This window comes from Venturia canescens, chromosome 9, assembly GCF_019457755.1.
Source record: "Venturia canescens isolate UGA chromosome 9, ASM1945775v1, whole genome shotgun sequence".
NCBI classification, from domain to species: Eukaryota; Metazoa; Arthropoda; class Insecta; order Hymenoptera; family Ichneumonidae; genus Venturia; species Venturia canescens.
The window spans coordinates 20,139,812-20,157,400 of NC_057429.1; the positions used below are offsets into that span (position 1 = coordinate 20,139,812).

The following is a 17,589-nucleotide window of genomic DNA, read 5'->3' on the forward strand; positions in this document are numbered from 1 at the left end:
TCATGAATATCGAAAAGTTCTCAACGTCTGTTTTTGTTTGCAATCCTCCTATTTTCCGTCTAATCGAAAACGTTTTTTGTTTTCACAATACTTTGTTACTGATTTGGATTCGAAATATTGTCGATTGTTTAAATGAAAATTGACAGGGGTTGACAAAAATGATTTGACGTGAAAAAACTGCTGGATAATTTATTTCCATCGGTATATCAAACAGTGATAGTATCAGCTCACCTCGAGATATTCCGTGGACAACGATATTAATGTTTAAATTCTACGTTGGCTAGTGGGAAATAATTAAAAACGCGTTACTATACAATGAAAATAAACATAAGATTTATTAATCATGATGCGAAATTAGTACACGATCATTTTCTGTGTGAAGAAGAAAAAACATTTTTTTCCTGAATTACGATCTTCTGTAGTTGAAAATATTCCGAAACTGCTTCGGAAAGAGGTCACCACAAATGACATTTATTCTCTGGATTCATTCGGCTACCTAAACCGCATCCGAAATCTTTCGAAAATTCTTCTATGTTTGATATCGGCCCATTAACTCGAAATTTATTTGGAGCATGTTCGTCAATGTAGAGAAGACTTTTCATAAATGGCGCTCGATATTTCGCACACCAGGAATTAGCCATTGCAATCCAAAACATTTGATTGGCCGAATAATTCAGTCCAGGCAAACGTTGTTCTGGAAGACTTGTATTTGCCCATTTAGCGTAGGCACGACGAGCCGTCTTTGCTCCGGTGTAATCGGCTATATTCTCACCTACAGTCGAATAACCGTTTACCTAGAAAAAAAAAACAAATGTAGTTTCAGCATGATTTGGTAAATCGGTGATGAAATATGAGTCACATTCAATGAGAAATACGGCCAGCACAGTCATTCAAAATTTCATTTTCATCTCGACATTTGCCTCGAGAAATTGGATGAGATGACAATATTATGAAAACTGGATACAGGAAAGTTTTAGTTGTTGAAAGTTTAATGTTTATAAATGGGAAAATTTCAAAATGCTATGTTGAAAGTCGAAAATATTATTCTGAAAAGCATAGAATGCGGAAAAATACGTGGCGTATTTCAAAATATGAGAAAATTCAATTTATGAGAGAAAAAGGGAACGGTTCGGATTTCATTCCGAAGCAAGGAGCAGCAACTTTTGGTTTCCTTTTTTGCTGTCGAAAACGTGCCCTTATCGTATTTTTTTAATGCCACTAGGATGAAAGTATAATCTCCAAGTGTAGGAGTATATTAAAAATATACCGTTTGAAATACTCACGTGGGTTTTGAAGCCGTCGATAGTATAATTTTCATACTGATCAATAAAGCACTGAACACGGTCCATATAGTTCTTTTTACTTGTCAAATTAGACCATTGCTTTAATTTTCCATTCGGGTCATAATTTATGCTCATGGCATCGAGACTATGTCCTGATTCGTGACCTAATCTGTCTGAATAAGCCCCGTAATTCAGATACTTCGGTCGATCGATGTCGTAAAAGAATCCAGGTACCCATCCAATACTTATTGCTGTTTGAGTAAAGCGTTAAAAAGTTGATGAAAGGCCATTTTTACGAGATTTAAAAAACTGTGACGCGCGTTGTGAAAAGAAATGCAGTAAAATCCAATATAGGGGCTCTCACAAAGACCGCTTATTGCAACTTTGTCATAAATGTCACTCAATAGATTCGATACTTGACAGGTTCATGTTTTTTTGCTTCGTTACATCGTTGTGAATTGTAAGGAGAATTTAATGTGGAAGACAACCTAATAGCACAATAACTTACCTAAATAATTGTACAAAGGCTCGTATTCGGTAGAAAACCAGGATTTTCCACAGAAACTCCGGTTCAAAGGAGGGAAAGGAATGTTGACATTTAAAGGTTGAAAATAATAGAATTTGCCTACAAGTTCGGAAGATTCCCAAAACGAACTGTTTGACAATTCAAGGCCACTATAAAAAGCCTCGAGTTCGTCATCGGTTATCGGTTCCTGACAAAGAATCACATTGCTTTCCATCTTTGACACTTTTTCAACAAATTTTTTCCTCGTTTCGTCATCCAGCCATTCAACCTAAAAACGAGGCATACACAAATCAACTAATAGTTAATGGAAACATAATCACGATTCAATTAACAACAACAAATTCCACTCAATATTATCCTAATAGTGAGCGATAGTCTCAAACCTTTTGTACGAGTTCCAAAAATTGTTCTTTTATGTTGCCAAGCATTGCGACGACGTCATCGACGGAACTTTGGCTTATGTATTTTCTCTGGTACAAAGCAAACAGAGCGAGTCCCAAAGAGTTTTGAGTTTTTGTAACGCACGTTTCTGTTTCTGCTCCCCTAAGGACCCGCTTGAGACTTAAATAAATATCTTTTAAGTGAAAAGGGTATGAAAAGGATGGAATATTTCCTGCTACAGTTCTCCATGCTGACAAATTCGCTAAAGCTCGTTTTGGCTTGGTAGATAACCATTTAATCGCTCTATCGAGCGTTTCCTCGTCGAATTCCAACTGTATGGTACTATTAGCATCGAAGTTGGATAGGTTTGAAAAAATTATGGGATACTTTTTCGCTAGCTCTCCATACAGTACTTTTGAATAATGGTAGGATATATCGGGATCGTCTTGCTTGGTCAATACTTTCTGTATTCAATCAAACATTATTAATTATTAGTACGACTCTTGACACTGTGTGACATTTCCATTTCTTAGTATATTGGATTGATGGGTGAGTTAAAAGGTTCAACGATATCCGATTTGAGGACCACACGGTTTCAAAGTTAGCAATGGCTTATTCACGAAATGTAATTCTCAAAATCTAGTATCAAGAAATTTATCTTGCTTTCTGTTATCCATAATATTCTTACATTTCATTCCGATGAGCAATTGATAAAAAATTATTTCAAAAAATGTTCGTTGTTGCATTTTCTCGACCTAGTGTAGGTACTCGTACTATATTTTTTTTTCTCAGAATTCGACTTTTAAAAATCCAGAAATTCCGAAAACGTGGTAGCTGCTTTTGTATTCACAATTTCGTCATTGACCCATCAATCATTCACATTCGAAACTGCATCTCAAAGCTCGTACGTACCTGATAAAGTTCTATTTCCAACGATAAAGTTTCGTTGAGGTCAGTTTTTGCTTTCGTCTCGTTACAACCGAAATAAACTGCAACGTTGATCATGTACTGATAATAAGCTTGAACAACTTCATTCGAAAAACCTTCCCTTAAATAATGCCTGTTAAGCGGTGGATTACGTTCGCCGAGCTATATAATCCCAGCATAAAATTAATTATCATGCAACAATTATTTTTATTTCATTAGAAGAAAAACTTTCTGATTTTTCACCATTTTTACGTACATGGAAAATGATGTCTATTTGATTCTCCATATCGAAATCATGTTTAATGTAAAATAGGGATGAAAATGAAAAGGAATAACTGAAATTCGTCATGTTCCAACTTTCGAGTTCCTTGAGTGGCCATCCATTCTTTTTTGTAATTTTGTCCATTGTTGATTTTAATCGCACAGTGTCATTCCCCCCCCAACTTGGTGCTACGGATTAAACCATTCATTTTTTTTACGGCTGCTACTGAAGTCGAGGATTACAATTTATTAACTTTTAATAACTCATTTCTAATCGTGACACGATGCGTCAAATCAACCATGCAGAATAAAAGATTCAACTTTTTTCAGTCATTCCATTATCTCGATCTTAAGTAATTTTGAACTCAAGATAGTGGATTTGCGACGTTATACAAAAGGGTATAAGAGTATTTTCATCAGATCTCATGGACCGACGAACAACAACATTGAATTGTTTCGAAAAAATCTGCTGATTCGATAAAATACGAATCTTATATTTGCACTCACGGTCGTTCAGGCATTGCTCGTAGTACGTTTTCACCAATCTGAAGTGCTTTGGCGAATTCGTAACGTCGATCTCCTCTATAAGTTGTTGTAAACGAGATATCATGATTTTATCAGCTTCCACATGTGCATCCATCTGGAATTCGTCCAAGGTTAACGGTACTGAATTCGCATAATTGCCGCAAGTGAATTCGTAAAAATCATCGCACGGGCTGACACTCGAATTCATGCTCATCAGAATCCTCGATGCTGAAATACAGTTTATTTCATTCCAAGTTTAAAATATCAACCTACGATGCTCCCGTCAAAATCAATTAAGAAAGAAAGCGTAAAATTCTCAATTTTTACAGTGCTCTCAAGACAGTTACGCTCTAGCGACTCTAGTCAATAAATATTTTTACACTCGCGCAAGAGATATTGTCGGAAAACTACGATGAAAGTTGATCAGTTATAAAATAGAGATTCGTTATTCAATTTAGAATATTTGGATAAATGATTTGGTAAAAAAAAAATATCGAACATCAAAGCAGTTCATCTGATTTTTTGTACATATAAACGAAAAAATATTGTTGCGACTAAAGCTTAGAATTTTCATTATCTCTTATTCTCTTTTTTGCAAAAAATTGATTGAATCGAAACTTTGTCAGCATCTGATGAATTTTTGGAATTCACACTAAAGGTACTTAGTTTTTTTCCAACAATATATTAGATGTTTTCCCGGAACTATTTGTTTCGAAGCTTGTGAGTTTTTTATGTCATACAGACGGATTAATTATAATTAGACATTTAAGGGACCGTCTTAATTACAAATATTTGAGTATACGGTTTCCTAAGAAATTATCATTTTTATGAATCACGCTGTAGATATCAACGACTGGATTCGAATTTTTGAACGTTTGGCTCAAAAATCAACTTAATTTTTTCGAACCCGTTCAGAAATCGGGACTGAAGACTTGCGACAATTTTTTGCATAGTTTCACCTGAACTTTTATAAATAATTTGCTAAAGGTACTATTCGATTATTTCCAGCACAAGTTTTTTCACTTACCCGAGTGAATGCATGCTGGCGTCAAGCATAAGTTGCCCGACGCTCGTGGTTCTGTATCATCTTCATCCGAGGTTTTTATTTTTGTCGCTGATCAGAAAAAAAGTCCATATTTAGTTTTTCAAGGTTACACTAACTGTTTCGAACTTACAGTCCCGTGGATGTGTCCAGAATAACGATTTTCAAGCGAAGGATGTTCAACAAACAAAGCCAAACTGTCGTGCGAAGTTTTTTCATGTAACGAAACTCAAAGTCGAGACTCAACTTCTGACCACTGTTTTTCGCCATTGAATTGTCATTCGAAGTTAAAGATTTTGATCATCAGTAGCAAAATGACGGGTGTTGCAAGTTTACACACACACAGCAAGTGGATGACATTTTTGACGAATGATAAAACTCGACAATGTCAGATAAAAATGAATAATAAATATTTACCAATATTTTTCCCAGAAGCTATCGTAACGCATACGTAGAGTGTGCACAATAAGAATATCATCGTTTGATTGCACTCCATCCTTTCTCAAGCAGAATATACCACAAACTCTATTCCATGAAAATGATTAAATTTATTTAGACTGATGGACAGGGATCTCAGATTGAAATGCTGTGTTTAAGAGACCCCTGTAACGACTAGACGCTATGTAGAGAAGAGATCAGGACTGGCACACTCGTTAATACCCCCATTTTCCGATCCTCCATACGTCATTCTATTGTTTGCATGGAAGATTAACTTTATTTTCATTATTCGTTTACTTATCGGATCTGAATTGGTATCTAAGAGAGAAAAACTCGTGTTGACAGAATTGGTCCCGTTTATATACTCGGTCGGTTTTCAAAATAAACATGCTCGTCGATGAAGAATGTCCCAAACATAGATTTCAGTAGAAATTAAATCAGGTAAGAAAATTCGATCTACTTGGTTGAGTTTACAAAATACCAAGTATTTTCGAGTTCAAAAATATCGCAAATTTTGAATAAATTAGTTCATGTACGTATAACTCGCTGGTCTAGAGAAAAAGAGAAGGGAGTAAATTCAAATTGGAGGAATGAGAGTCCACGTGCGGTCGAGAGGAACCGTTCGTACCAAAGTGAGCTGTGGGCAAGATATATGTGAACCACGATCATTAAATAATAATGTTTTTTCTTTTCGTTTCCTGTATATTGTTTATAATTTCAGTGAACGTGTCCTTTGCTCGATCATGTTCGAAAAGCAAACAACAATTTCTGGAAAACGAACAAATTTCTTTCCCTCTCTTTGCAAGTGTGTTACGAATTTTTTGCTGCATAATCGATCGAAATGTATCCCCTTTTCAACTCTAACGGGCCGCCAATTCGAGGAGAGCGTTGAACAAATTTCTTCGGGAACATCAATTAATAAACAGATAATGATTATTTGACGGTTTTGTATTATTCACCTTATTTGATTGAGTGATCAGGACACAGGAAGTATACCAGATAGTTTAACTCGACTCATACTTTTTCTGGAATTACAAAATTCATTGATTTATTAGACTGGATCAGTGATTCTCAATTTTGGAAATCTTCTTCCAGGGTAATTACCTTCTAAATAATTACCTGTAAATGTACAAGACAAATATGTTCCTACGTGAATCATGACACAGATACATTTTAAATTTTATCTAAGAATTCATGTTAAATCGAGCCCAGTGCCCACACACTTTTGGTGATTAAAATTTATGAGTTTAAACGGAAAAATTCAATTCAATAAGTCGCATGACTTGAGATAAATTCTCACTTGATAATTTTTAGTAAAAACAAACGAAAAACTCGATTTGCGTTTGGGCGAAGAAGCTCTCGCCTCCGAGGTTAGAATAATGAGCAGGCGATCGAAGCTGGAACGTATTGGACCAAATAGTCTTAACATTCTGAAAGATATTGACGAGGACAAGTGTAATTGAACTTTTTTTCGAATACTGTTTATTCAAGTACGATACGATGAAACGTTTGAAAATCTTTTTCTCCAGACGACAGTTATATTAATATTGATGAAAAACAACGAAACTCACTGAGAGACGAGGAACACACGAAAATTTTTGCTTCCATGTGCCCCGATGAAATATTGGATTATTATGACGATTATTCGTCGAGGACCTACCACACCACGCTCATGTTGGGTGACGTTTCCGGTAAAGAAATATTGTCTCTTTAAAATCCCGAGTGTTTGGCTTCGCCAACACTCGGGATTTTGATGCTTTTTTCTTCTTTTCAAAGTAACTGACTGAGAAGTTCTCTTCGCGCAGGCTTTACCGAGCTTGCCGAGAAGTACACGAACTCGGGAAGAGGCGGGCCCTCAAAATTAACAGAAACTTTGAACAGCTACATCGGAGCAATGGTCCAAGAAATTCTCTCTCACAACGGCGATGTGTTGAAGTTTTCGGGTGATGCTTTTATCGTTATGTGGAAAGTTCAAGACGACACGATCATGAGAGACGTCGCTATCGAAGCCATACACACAGCCTGTATTATTCAAAAACATTTTGGCACGTATTCGACAGACGTTGGAGTCACTCTCAAAGGTTCTTCGACTCGTTTAACATTTGAATCGTTTGCTAAAAACGAAATTTCACTCCGTCCTCATCATTGTTATCGTTTTTCATTACTCCCGTGTTTTATTCCACATTTCCATAATTGCGGCATCTGAATCACAGTCAAATTGGCAATTGCTTCCGGAAAAATAAGTTTTACATCGATTGGCGATCCTGAGAAAACCTCGTATTATATCATCACCGGGAAACCGGTTTGGGACGTTAAATCCGCCGAAGCTCTTTGTCGGTGATTAATATTTGCCAGTTTCATCATTTTGATTTTTTTCTGCGCAAACCTCTTTGCCTGGGCGATCAGAAACTCGGAAAATTTGCTTCCCAGATTAATCGCTTTCGTTCACGGTTTTCCATCCACAGTTACTTCTTATTCTGCCGTTTAAATACTTTTTCTGATAAACTAAGTCGCGCCCTGAATACCCGATTTTATTGGATCGAATATTTTGTTAGACGTATTCGAAAAATTACTCCGTCCGGGCCTCAATACTTTGGCGGTCCAAGCACGACGAAATTCTCTCGAAACATTTGCAATTTTGTTGCCCGTTCAAAAGATATTGGCCAAGAGCTTTTCCGTGATTGTAACAGCGATTTTTTCACTATTGAAAATCGATTATGGATCGCCGTGTTTAATTCCGAAGTGGCGGAGATATTTTGGTTGCCCCAAGCTGCTGGCGGTGGGCTAATCCTAACGAGTTCGTCCATGAAACCTTGCCTGATGGTATGCACACTCTAGTTACCGAGTCCGCCCTCATGTGGCAGCATCCGCCGAAAGAGAAATACGGTAAAGCGTGCACGTTTCTTTGAAAATGTGACTTCGAGTTTGTTTTTAAACTGGCTTTCTTGAAAGAACGTCAATGATTTTCGGTTCAGATCTCGAAGCGGAGTACAGCGCGATCCAAAAAAGTACAAATTTATTCCCAAATTATTCGTCCGTTTTACCCAGAAAGACTGGACGACCGGACAACAAAAAGACCTCAGACTCGAAAACCTCGATGCAACTTACGGGCAACAGCAACGTTCATGACTTCGAAATCAAACAAGTCGACTACAGCTGTGAGTATTTATTTCAACGACGAAATAGAAAAAGAATGATCAAATTTAGACTCGATTATTCGCCATTTTCTCGTAACACTTTAAACATTTTTAACATTCGATACCGGATGGGAAAAATCAGTGCGGCCCAAAGTTACGAAGGCAGCGAAACACCGCTTGAAAAGCCAGTTACAAAGCTACATGTTACCTCCGGTCGTACGTTCGGTCGAGCATGATGAACCGATTGAATATCTCACGGAAATGCGTCAAGTTGTCATAGTATTTGTTAACGTCGTAACGAGCAGAGTCAGCAAAACTAAATTAATATTAATCGTCGATGCTGCTTACAAATTGGTTTGCGGGTATTCATTGTTTGTTTCATTCAGCCCCAAATGATCGTATCAACTTTGATTTTCCTAAATTTTTCAAAATCGAAATTTTCATCAAAACTCACACGAGCTGCGCTCGCCTCAATCAAATATTTGTAACAAAGAATTTTCGGTGTGAAAGTGAGCGATAAAAATGATAAAAATTTCTGGTCTTTTCGAAGATGAAATTTTAAAAAATGAAGGAAATTTCACAACGTCGATTAAATTTTCCCACGAAAAAGGATCGTTGGAGAAATGCAAGGATGCGTGAACAAAACGTCGCTGTTCGATAAGGACCTCATGTTCCTTTGCATTTTTGGCCTCCGAGGTGACAAGCATGAACTCGAATCCCAAATTGGTCTTCGATGCGCAACCAAAATTCGCGAGAGCCTCAGCTCGATGCGGAACATAGTTTCGGTCACTGTAGGCGTCACTACAGGCATCACTTATTGCGGTGTGGTGGGACATATTTTGCGAAGGGAATACACGGTCATTGGCATGACTGTGAACAAAGCTGCGAGGCTGATGTGTGCGTACAATAACAAGGTACGAAATAGCCTCGATTATTTCATGTTTTTTGCTTCGTAAATAATCTCTATTTGTGGCTTCTGATAATGTGCGACGAAACGAAAGTTACTCGAAATTACCGGAAGTAGTTTCGAATGATTTTTTTCTTCCTGACAAAAATACTGAATTTCCAATTTTTTTGCTATTTTTAAGGTAGATCATGCCCGAAGGATCGCATTTTATGGGTGTCTAAATTGGATCGAATTTCACTTCCTAATTACATATATAATAGCTTTAAATTCATGTCAGAGTTATTAATTCGAAATCGTAAATACATTTATTCAACTTATCTTTTGGCGAATGAAATAACAAGCCATTAATCAATCGGGGATCCATCGCTGACCGAACCCGAAATTTCATTCGTCCCTGGCCAAAATACTACAGTTTTTTATGTCAAAAATCGCTTTAGAGAGCGCAAAAAGAAAACACAAAGGGCAATGGACCAAGAAAAAAGTGTTCGTAAAAAGACAGAAGGCTGTGACAGGAATGGGAGAAGCCAAAAAGAAACAAAATTCCGAAATAAGCAAATGTAACGTCATACGAGTGCTCTCTACCAATTTCGTTCAATCTTTAACGTCATATATCTTTATTACTCTCAAACCTTCATCATATACTCAATTATTATTCTGTACATTTTTCATAAACTTCGTAAGAAGCGTTCAATCGTTACATGGAAAGGTAAACGATTTTTTACGCATAGTCCCTGTAACCCAGTGTATTTTTCTTCATATATTTAAGCACGTTTATCTCAATAACCAATAAAACGAATCCTTCAAAATTTGATATGCGTGTGAGTCGACTAACTCTGAACAAATTTCAAGACTTTCTTAAGAAAATCGTTTCGTGCATGAACTACCTTAACTTCTCTGAGTAGTGTCTTGAATCTGCTTTCAGAAATATGGAATTTCCATTTATTTTTAAGGTAATTTGTGATCGCGACAGTTTCTTGCACTCTCGTCTCCCGGCAAGACACTTTGTTCTCCAAGAGCCGAAACATCTCAAGGGCATTACTAACGTTGGACCAGTTTACGAATTTCTTGAGCAAACCCAGTGAGTCTAAAACTGAGGGGGGGGGGGGGGGGGGGCAGTAATCTCGACCGATTTCAATCGCCATTTTATTTATTGTACCGAATTTTTTGAAAAGAATGCCAGGAACCAGCCTCGAATTGAACCAACACCCAGTTTTGGGACGAGAAAAAGAGCTCAAAATGTTCATCGAACTCCTCTCAAAAATCATTGAATTTTGGGAAGCCAAAAAAATCGGTATCCCCACCCCAAAGAATACCCTCATTATAAGGTATTTGAATAAATCTAGAAATCACGCAATCGTCGATCATCGCGTTTATTAATTATCGTTGTTTCGAGAGGTGAACCGAGGATGGGAAAGAGTCGACTTCTCGACGCCATTAATCACACAATCCCAACGGAAATAGCGCGCAATCATATAACCCTCGTGAGCAGCGATTACCAAGTAAATGATTCAGTTTTATTTCTACAAAATCTTCTTTTCACTGATTTTTAAGCAACGAAAAAAGACGACAATCGTACTCGAAATATTTTCCAAGTGTGTCTGATATCGAATTATCAAAATATTCTGTAAAAATGATCGATTTCGTAGAATCTTTACGTACCGATTAATCATCACGAGTTGGAAATGATCATCGGATAATAACTTTACACTAAGATTTTGAAAAATTTGTTGAATTAAAATGAAAAAGAAATGACTGACTTTGGAGGTTCCCTACACCCTGGTTCACTTGATATTCACTCTACCGATGGGCATTGGTTCGAGCATATCGTCGTCGAAGGATCGCGAAGACAAGATTATACAGTTTCTGGGCAAAATTCGTTACCCCCATTATCTCTGCGCCCTGAATCAAGCGTTCAACGTAAATTTTGCGACGAGTGCTCGTTACCAGTCTTTGGGTGAAAACGAGAAGCTTAAATTGTTGAGAAAGTTGGTGGCTAAATTGACTCACACTTGTTTCGATCGTTTGTGGGTCATCATCGTGGACGATGCCGAAAATATCGATCCCGAATCGTTTTCACTCTTGGCCACGATCGTCAAACAAGATCGAGCTTTTTTCGTGCTTAGCTTCGGTAAAAAAATGGACACTGAATCAAGATTTGATCCGTTCATTATTGAGAGAGCAAAGGTGAATAAAACTCATCGAACGTTTCACTTCACATTTTGTAACTTTGATTTCATCGATTTTTCCCCAGATTATCGAATTGGTGGGCATCGATAAGTGGTTCCACGCTGCACTCGCATGTCAGTTTTTAAACGTGATCGCCATACCGCCCGAGCTCGAAAAGTAAATCATTCAATTGAGAAAATTAGTAAATTTCGAAGGCTCGAATGAACATAAAAAAAATGGCAAATCGACGTCAAATTCAATCGGGTCAACGCCTCAATCGGTTATTACAATATTTAACACAAACTAAATTCGATCTCCCTTCTATTTTGAGAGTGATCCAAGAACGAAGTATGGGAAATCCAGGCTGGATCGAAAGTTATCTCGTCAGTTTGAAACAAGCAGGTGGAATTGTTTTAAAAAAAATAAGAATGAAAAATTTACGTGGCATGGGCTACGTAATCCCGTCGAAAATGTTGCTCGATCGGTATACGTCTTTGAAAATAATTCAATAATTTCGTTTTTCTTCATTAAAGATGTTTTTAAAAATTGACTTTCCTTCGACTCTAGATCTGCATCGACCAAGGACAAAAATATATTGGAAAGTGAGCCTTTTACAGAGAAATATGACGGATGGAAAATGTTTCAAACAAGTTTTATTGTTAGTTTATAATAAATCTTGGATTATCAGCTATTCGTTATCTGAATTGAAATAAAAGATTTTTCAATCCAAATAGGAAAGTTCGTCCAACGAACGAAGCGAGGGAGAAACTCGAGATTCGGTGCTCGCTAAAATGGAGGACGAAAAACCAGTAACCATTTGTTCCATACGTCAAAATTTCGTTCTCGAAGATGTTGATACGGAATTGACGATGGATGGTAAGCTTATACGAGTTTTTAATTATCCAAATAATGAAAAACTGGTTTGTGCATTAATGAGTGAACGGGAGGCAGCTTTTCTGAGTTTCTGATGGCCCAACCATGCAGCGGAAACTCAGTAAAAATCAAAATGGGGTCAAAGTGTTGAGTTAAGATCGTTAAAATCTGCAAGGGTTCGCGCAGGAACAATAAGAATGAAAAAGTAAATGAAACAATTGAAAAAGCGGTAGTTTTGAAAAAATTCACAGTAAACAAAAATTCTATGAAATTATGAAATTTTTAGTGATTATTTTGAAACTGTTTGATTCGCTAACGCCGTTGGATCAGTTTCTGTTGAAATGTGCTTCGGTGCTCGGTGAAACCGTCAATCGAGATATGCTGGAAAAATTGATGGAAGGAACAACGAACCGAGAAATTGGTTATGGTCCGTTCACGACGATAAAAAAATAATGATACAGTCGACTGACATAATTGGGATAATCATTTAAACAAAATTCTTCATTCCGTAAAAGCTGTGACGAAACTTTTCGAGATCAGAATTCTGGGCTGCGCTGCTGGCGATTTCCGACGGAGTCCTGGTCCTCTCATGTTTTTTAGACACGTGAGAAAACGAAACATCGACATTGAGATTCGTTGCGGATGCACCGGGCTTCCGATCCGGGGTAAAATTCTCAAAAATACCGATTTTTTGTCATTTTTTAAAAGAAAATAATAAAATCAAATTTAATATTCGTTGACAGAATCTCTAGTGGATTTGCCAAAGTATGCATCCTGCGGTTTAATGCGATTCAAAATGTCGTTATTTCGCGACACAACTTACAGGTACCAAGCTCAAATATGGAATAAAATTTAATGAAACAATGAAAAAAAAAGAATTCCAAAGCACTCGTAAAATGATTGAAACGAAATTAGATTGTTGACGGATAATCAGAAAGTTGATCTTCACACAAAAGCCTTAAAGTATTTACGCCAAAATACTAGAAGATGCGAGGCTTGTGGTGGTGGACAATTTGCGAGATTGCTCGGTCGAATTTATCCCGAAAGTATAAAAATTGAGAAGCGGAGGATAGAAAATCTGAACCACGTCAGTAATTTGTCCGACTACGGTGACACAGTGGGCTCAAATTTAGACCAGTACTATTCCGACGATAGTACGTCGAAATGAATTTTCCTCAACGACCAGCTCGATTTCATTTGAAACTGAAAATTTTTCTGTTTCAATTTTTCTCTTTCGCTCGAATCGTGTTGAAAAAATGGTTCGTAGAATCGTCAACGCGATCGACAGTGACGAACGTGGAAATACCTTCGTGCATAAGCTTTGGCCAACCGCTTTCGAAGAGGCCAACACGAACCTTCTCGAACTTCGACTTTACCAATTGCCAGTGCACTGTCATCCTAAACACAGTTTACAGTCAAATGCTCGACCACTATCGTCGTATTCAACGAAAAGACAAAACCCTCACAGCCATTCTCGAGTACGTTGAAATTCTTTTGATTGCTTCGAACGTTCCACAGGCGAGGAAACTTTTGAACGAGGCTCAGCAAATCCTTGTCGAGGTTCAATCGAATATCATCATTATTATTTCGATTTTATTCCATCTCGACTTTTCACAACGATGAATATTCGAATTACCGTTTACCAGATATTCAGCCCTGGTCGTGACGACGAGCTCATAACGTTGCCATACTTGTTCGGCAAAATAAAGACCCTCCAGGGACAATGTAATCTCGAGAGTGGTTTGATCAACGAAGCCCATCGCTTACTCGATCAAGCGATCAAGAGTTTGGGTTGGAATTTTCCAAAAACTAGTATAATGGCACGCTGCAAATCGAGAGTCCTTCTCGAGGAGCAAAGGCTCATTCTGACGTGTCTCAGAGACTGGAAAGTCGGGGTGGCACAAGGCGATGCTGCTAATTACAACGAGCAGCTCTCCAACTGTCTCGCTCAAATGTTCATCGTTTTTCGTGTAACGTTTAATCTCTCGTGTTTTTCTAGCTTCTTCTAGTTCCATTTCCTCCTCAATGAAAATCGATTACAAAAAATCCGCAAGGAATTTTCAACGTGCTCGTTACATTTATTCTTTCATACGACGATTCAGATGAAAGGATTCCAGGACCATGCCAAACTCGCTGCAATTTGGGGCCTCAATGCAGCAGTCGCATCGAGCAAGGACTTTTTGGCTCTGTGCACAGCTTATGCAAATATGATCACAACTGCTCACTATTTTCAACATCGGTAAAAACCTAAAAACATACAAAATAAATTAATTTATTTGATACGATTGTTTAGAATCGTTAAGATTTTATTGTTGAACTTTTCATCGATGAATATAATCAATGAACAGATGAATCGCTGAATTTATTTGTCTTTTAATAAACCCTTCGACTGCGCACTGCTACTGATGCAAACTCGAACGTTTAGGGAAAAATTATGATTTACAACTGAATTACATTGTAACAGGAGCATCATACCAATCTTGGAGATCGATGCCATGAATATTTGCACTCGAAGGAGAGATGATCTTGACTTGCAGGAACTGAGAGCCATAGCTAAACTTTATTCGAGTATATTTTTTTCACGTTGGCTGAGAGGTCAAACTGTCAGAGCTTCGAGTCTCGGTTTCGTTGCATTAAAAATCGCTCGAAACGTCCGTTCGGTTTCGTTGAGAATCAACATTTTGCCGAAATTAATTCATCTGCTGATGGTCGAATGCCGACACGACGAAGTTGTCACGCTGCTTCGTGAACTCGGTCAGTGCTGAGTTCAAACATTTTTTGGACGAATTTTTTTTTTTATTCCTTCTGCACTGATTGAAATTTCTATAGTTTAATCGAACGAGTCGATTTTTTATCGTCCTAGTTCTATTCACATTAGGAAGAATACTCAACAAACCGAAAAAAATTCTCAATTTTTTGGTTTAATCTTCATTTGAATCCTCGAAATAAATTATTGAAACAGAATTCATATCCAACAACGATATGGACAAATCAGGACGAACTTGGTACTATGCTTTGTGCGTCGACTTTCAATTGGAGGCTGGAATAACAGTTTTGCCTTATAAAAAGTGTGAACAGTATTATCAAGAGGAGGGAGAAACGATGATTAATCTGAGGGATCCAGAGGCGGAAACGAGTTACTTCACATCGATGTGGTTATGGTTATTAAGATGAAAATTCTATGAAATTGGATTAAAAAATATCGATGAGTATTGAATTAGAATTTTTGGATAATTTTTTTTCTCGAAGGTGCGTGAGAATGGAGGAATGGGAAGCAGCAAGTATCTGGAAGAGTAAACAGATGAAAATAACGAACAAGATAAACGAGCACACAATCGCAGGGTCCATAACGATTTTGAGGAGACTCGAAGGACTGTTGATTTATTATGGTACTCAAACGATATTCATCATTCTATCAAAACTCTCTACAAAACAGATTTTCAACGCATTTTCCGTCAACAGTTCACAAAATGGGCAAAAGAAACGCGAAAGCTTTGGAAACGATTCTCATCGATATACAAAAATTATTCAAAATTGTTGAAAAATTGCTTGCAGTCGTCGAAGTCATTCGAGCCAGGTAAATCCCAAGGGATCAAATATATTGATATTTTTTGCTGACTTTTCGTCAAAAGTTGAGAGCTTGGTAGAGAGTTTTAGAATCAATCAGCTTTCAATCTACGATTCTCTGGATTAGTTTGATTTTGAAAATGAATCATGCGCCGATAACTCTGTCTTCAGTAATTCACTGATTTTCTAATGGACTTTTTCCTTCAATTGCTGATTCGAAGATACGTTCTCATGAAATCATACTATAACATGGTGAAATTTCGAACGAAAATGGCAATGAAATTACTGAAACGTTCGAAAAAAATAGCTGTCAAAATGGATAACAAATTAATATATGAATGGGCCGATCATTGCGAAAAGGTAAAAGCTTATTAAAGTTGAAAGAAAATTAACTTTTTTTAGCAACGAGTCATTGTCGTATTGTCTAATTTTTTTTTATTCAACAGTGAAAAAGAAATTCTTCAATAGTTTGCTAGTTTATTCCATACTAAAAATTAACTTCGAAAACACTAGTACAACGATTATGACTTTGAGTAGGGAAAAATGATGCAAAGATCAAAAATTAAAAATGTATGTAATTATGATTTGAAAGGCCTGGACCGGATCTTTGAGTGTTCTACAACGAGATTTCTGGAAAGAAAGATGTGACAAAGTTTCTCGCATAAGCTGGCAAATAGTGGACCAGAAACCAAGAAAAACGATTCCTTATACGTTGCCACTTCCGATTTACCCTCAAAACCTTTGATGAATATTTTTCAAATTCTATGTTTTCAATCGTTGATTGTTTTTATTGCTTTAGAATTACAAACAACCATAATTTATGTACACGATGCATAGAAGTTTCGTAGCAAGACCCCAGAGAAGATTTTCCCAGAAAACTCATTACCACGGTCGAATTTTGTGCTGCGTTGCGTGCGTCAAAATCCAAGTATTTTTCTCCTTTTTAACCACCGCCTGTTGCTTATGTCTTCCAAAGGATTTACACATGACGTATCTTCGCCCTTGTCTTGTTACAAAGTAACAATCTTTGCAACGTAAATTGAGCTTGCCTTTTGTTTTCATCCCACAAACTTGGCTCAACAACGATGAACTTGGCTGTGTTTTTTCTAGCAATCTGTTTCCTGCTTTCCAATTATTTTGGCATACCGAATGAAAATTTTTACATCGTTGACTCGTAGATGTTAGAATCTCTGGCAATAATGAGAAAACTCTCCGTGAGCTGGATCTCAGGAAAAATAGGAAACTCATTGTATCTGTAGCATAAAAATTCTTCATTTTGTCATCTCCTGTTGGATCTATTGATTTGTATTGATTTCTACTGATTTCTATACTTAAAGAATAGTCAGGGCATATAGACATGAAATTTTCAAGTTTACAATATTCATTTTTGTTTTAATGTAACTGAACACACCGCAAATGTTTGCTGAAAGTACTCAACAAAAATTCTTTCGTAATATACAGATTCTACTTTAAGAACCGTTATTCTAAATGTAAGGTTACCAATTAAAAAAAAAATGGATATTATTAAAACCCGACACATCTTGAGGAGAATGTAT

The 17,589-nt window shown here is 37.0% G+C and overlaps 2 protein-coding genes across 2 annotated transcripts; one reads left to right on the forward strand and one right to left on the reverse strand.

Annotated features, from left to right (window-relative positions):
• Window positions 1–311: 311 nt before the first annotated feature.
• LOC122416131 (neprilysin-2-like) lies at window positions 312–5,587 on the reverse strand. The gene is made up of 9 exons (XM_043428833.1): window positions 5,363–5,587; window positions 4,931–5,017; window positions 3,886–4,131; window positions 3,374–3,567; window positions 3,103–3,279; window positions 2,193–2,654; window positions 1,792–2,077; window positions 1,284–1,534; window positions 312–794 (listed from the first exon to the last, which is right to left on the reverse strand). The coding sequence occupies exons 1-9, from the start codon at window positions 5,439–5,441 to the stop codon at window positions 456–458; spliced, it is 2,121 nt and encodes a 706-aa protein (XP_043284768.1). The 5' UTR covers window positions 5,442–5,587; the 3' UTR covers window positions 312–455.
• A 1,175-nt stretch (window positions 5,588–6,762) lies between these two features.
• Window positions 6,763–16,778, forward strand: LOC122416629 (adenylate cyclase type 10-like). Its single transcript, XM_043429698.1, has 29 exons — window positions 6,763–6,838; window positions 6,913–7,074; window positions 7,189–7,464; window positions 7,597–7,720; window positions 8,127–8,269; window positions 8,359–8,541; window positions 8,663–8,882; window positions 9,131–9,434; window positions 10,378–10,505; window positions 10,615–10,752; window positions 10,821–10,926; window positions 11,192–11,611; window positions 11,679–11,770; window positions 11,925–12,077; window positions 12,161–12,251; window positions 12,328–12,469; window positions 12,753–12,893; window positions 12,982–13,131; window positions 13,210–13,291; window positions 13,382–13,575; window positions 13,653–14,026; window positions 14,113–14,436; window positions 14,521–14,705; window positions 14,931–15,220; window positions 15,429–15,627; window positions 15,716–15,855; window positions 15,929–16,043; window positions 16,255–16,393; window positions 16,626–16,778. Exons 1-29 carry the CDS (start codon window positions 6,763–6,765, stop codon window positions 16,776–16,778), a joined length of 5,244 nt encoding a protein of 1,747 aa, XP_043285633.1.
• Window positions 16,779–17,589: the final 811 nt, after the last annotated feature.

What these genes read in the sequence shown, in the direction of transcription:
- LOC122416629 (XM_043429698.1), top strand. Translation starts at nt 6,763, where the DNA reads ATGAGCAGGCGATCGAAGCTGGAACGTATTGGACCAAATAGTCTTAAC. An exon ending in GAATTTCTTGAGCAAACCCA is followed by an intron (nt 10,506 to 10,614) that starts GTGAGTCTAAAA and finishes GCCAGGAACCAG; the next exon opens with CCTCGAATTGAACCAACACC. An exon ending in GAACCGAGAAATTGGTTATG is followed by an intron (nt 12,894 to 12,981) that starts GTCCGTTCACGA and finishes ATTCCGTAAAAG; the next exon opens with CTGTGACGAAACTTTTCGAG.
- LOC122416131 (XM_043428833.1), bottom strand. Translation starts at nt 5,441, where the DNA reads ATGGAGTGCAATCAAACGATGATATTCTTATTGTGCACACTCTACGTA. An exon ending in TTTTGGAACTCGTACAAAAG is followed by an intron (nt 2,078 to 2,192) that starts GTTTGAGACTAT and finishes CCTCGTTTTTAG; the next exon opens with GTTGAATGGCTGGATGACGA. An exon ending in GCCTTTGTACAATTATTTAG is followed by an intron (nt 1,535 to 1,791) that starts GTAAGTTATTGT and finishes TTACTCAAACAG; the next exon opens with CAATAAGTATTGGATGGGTA.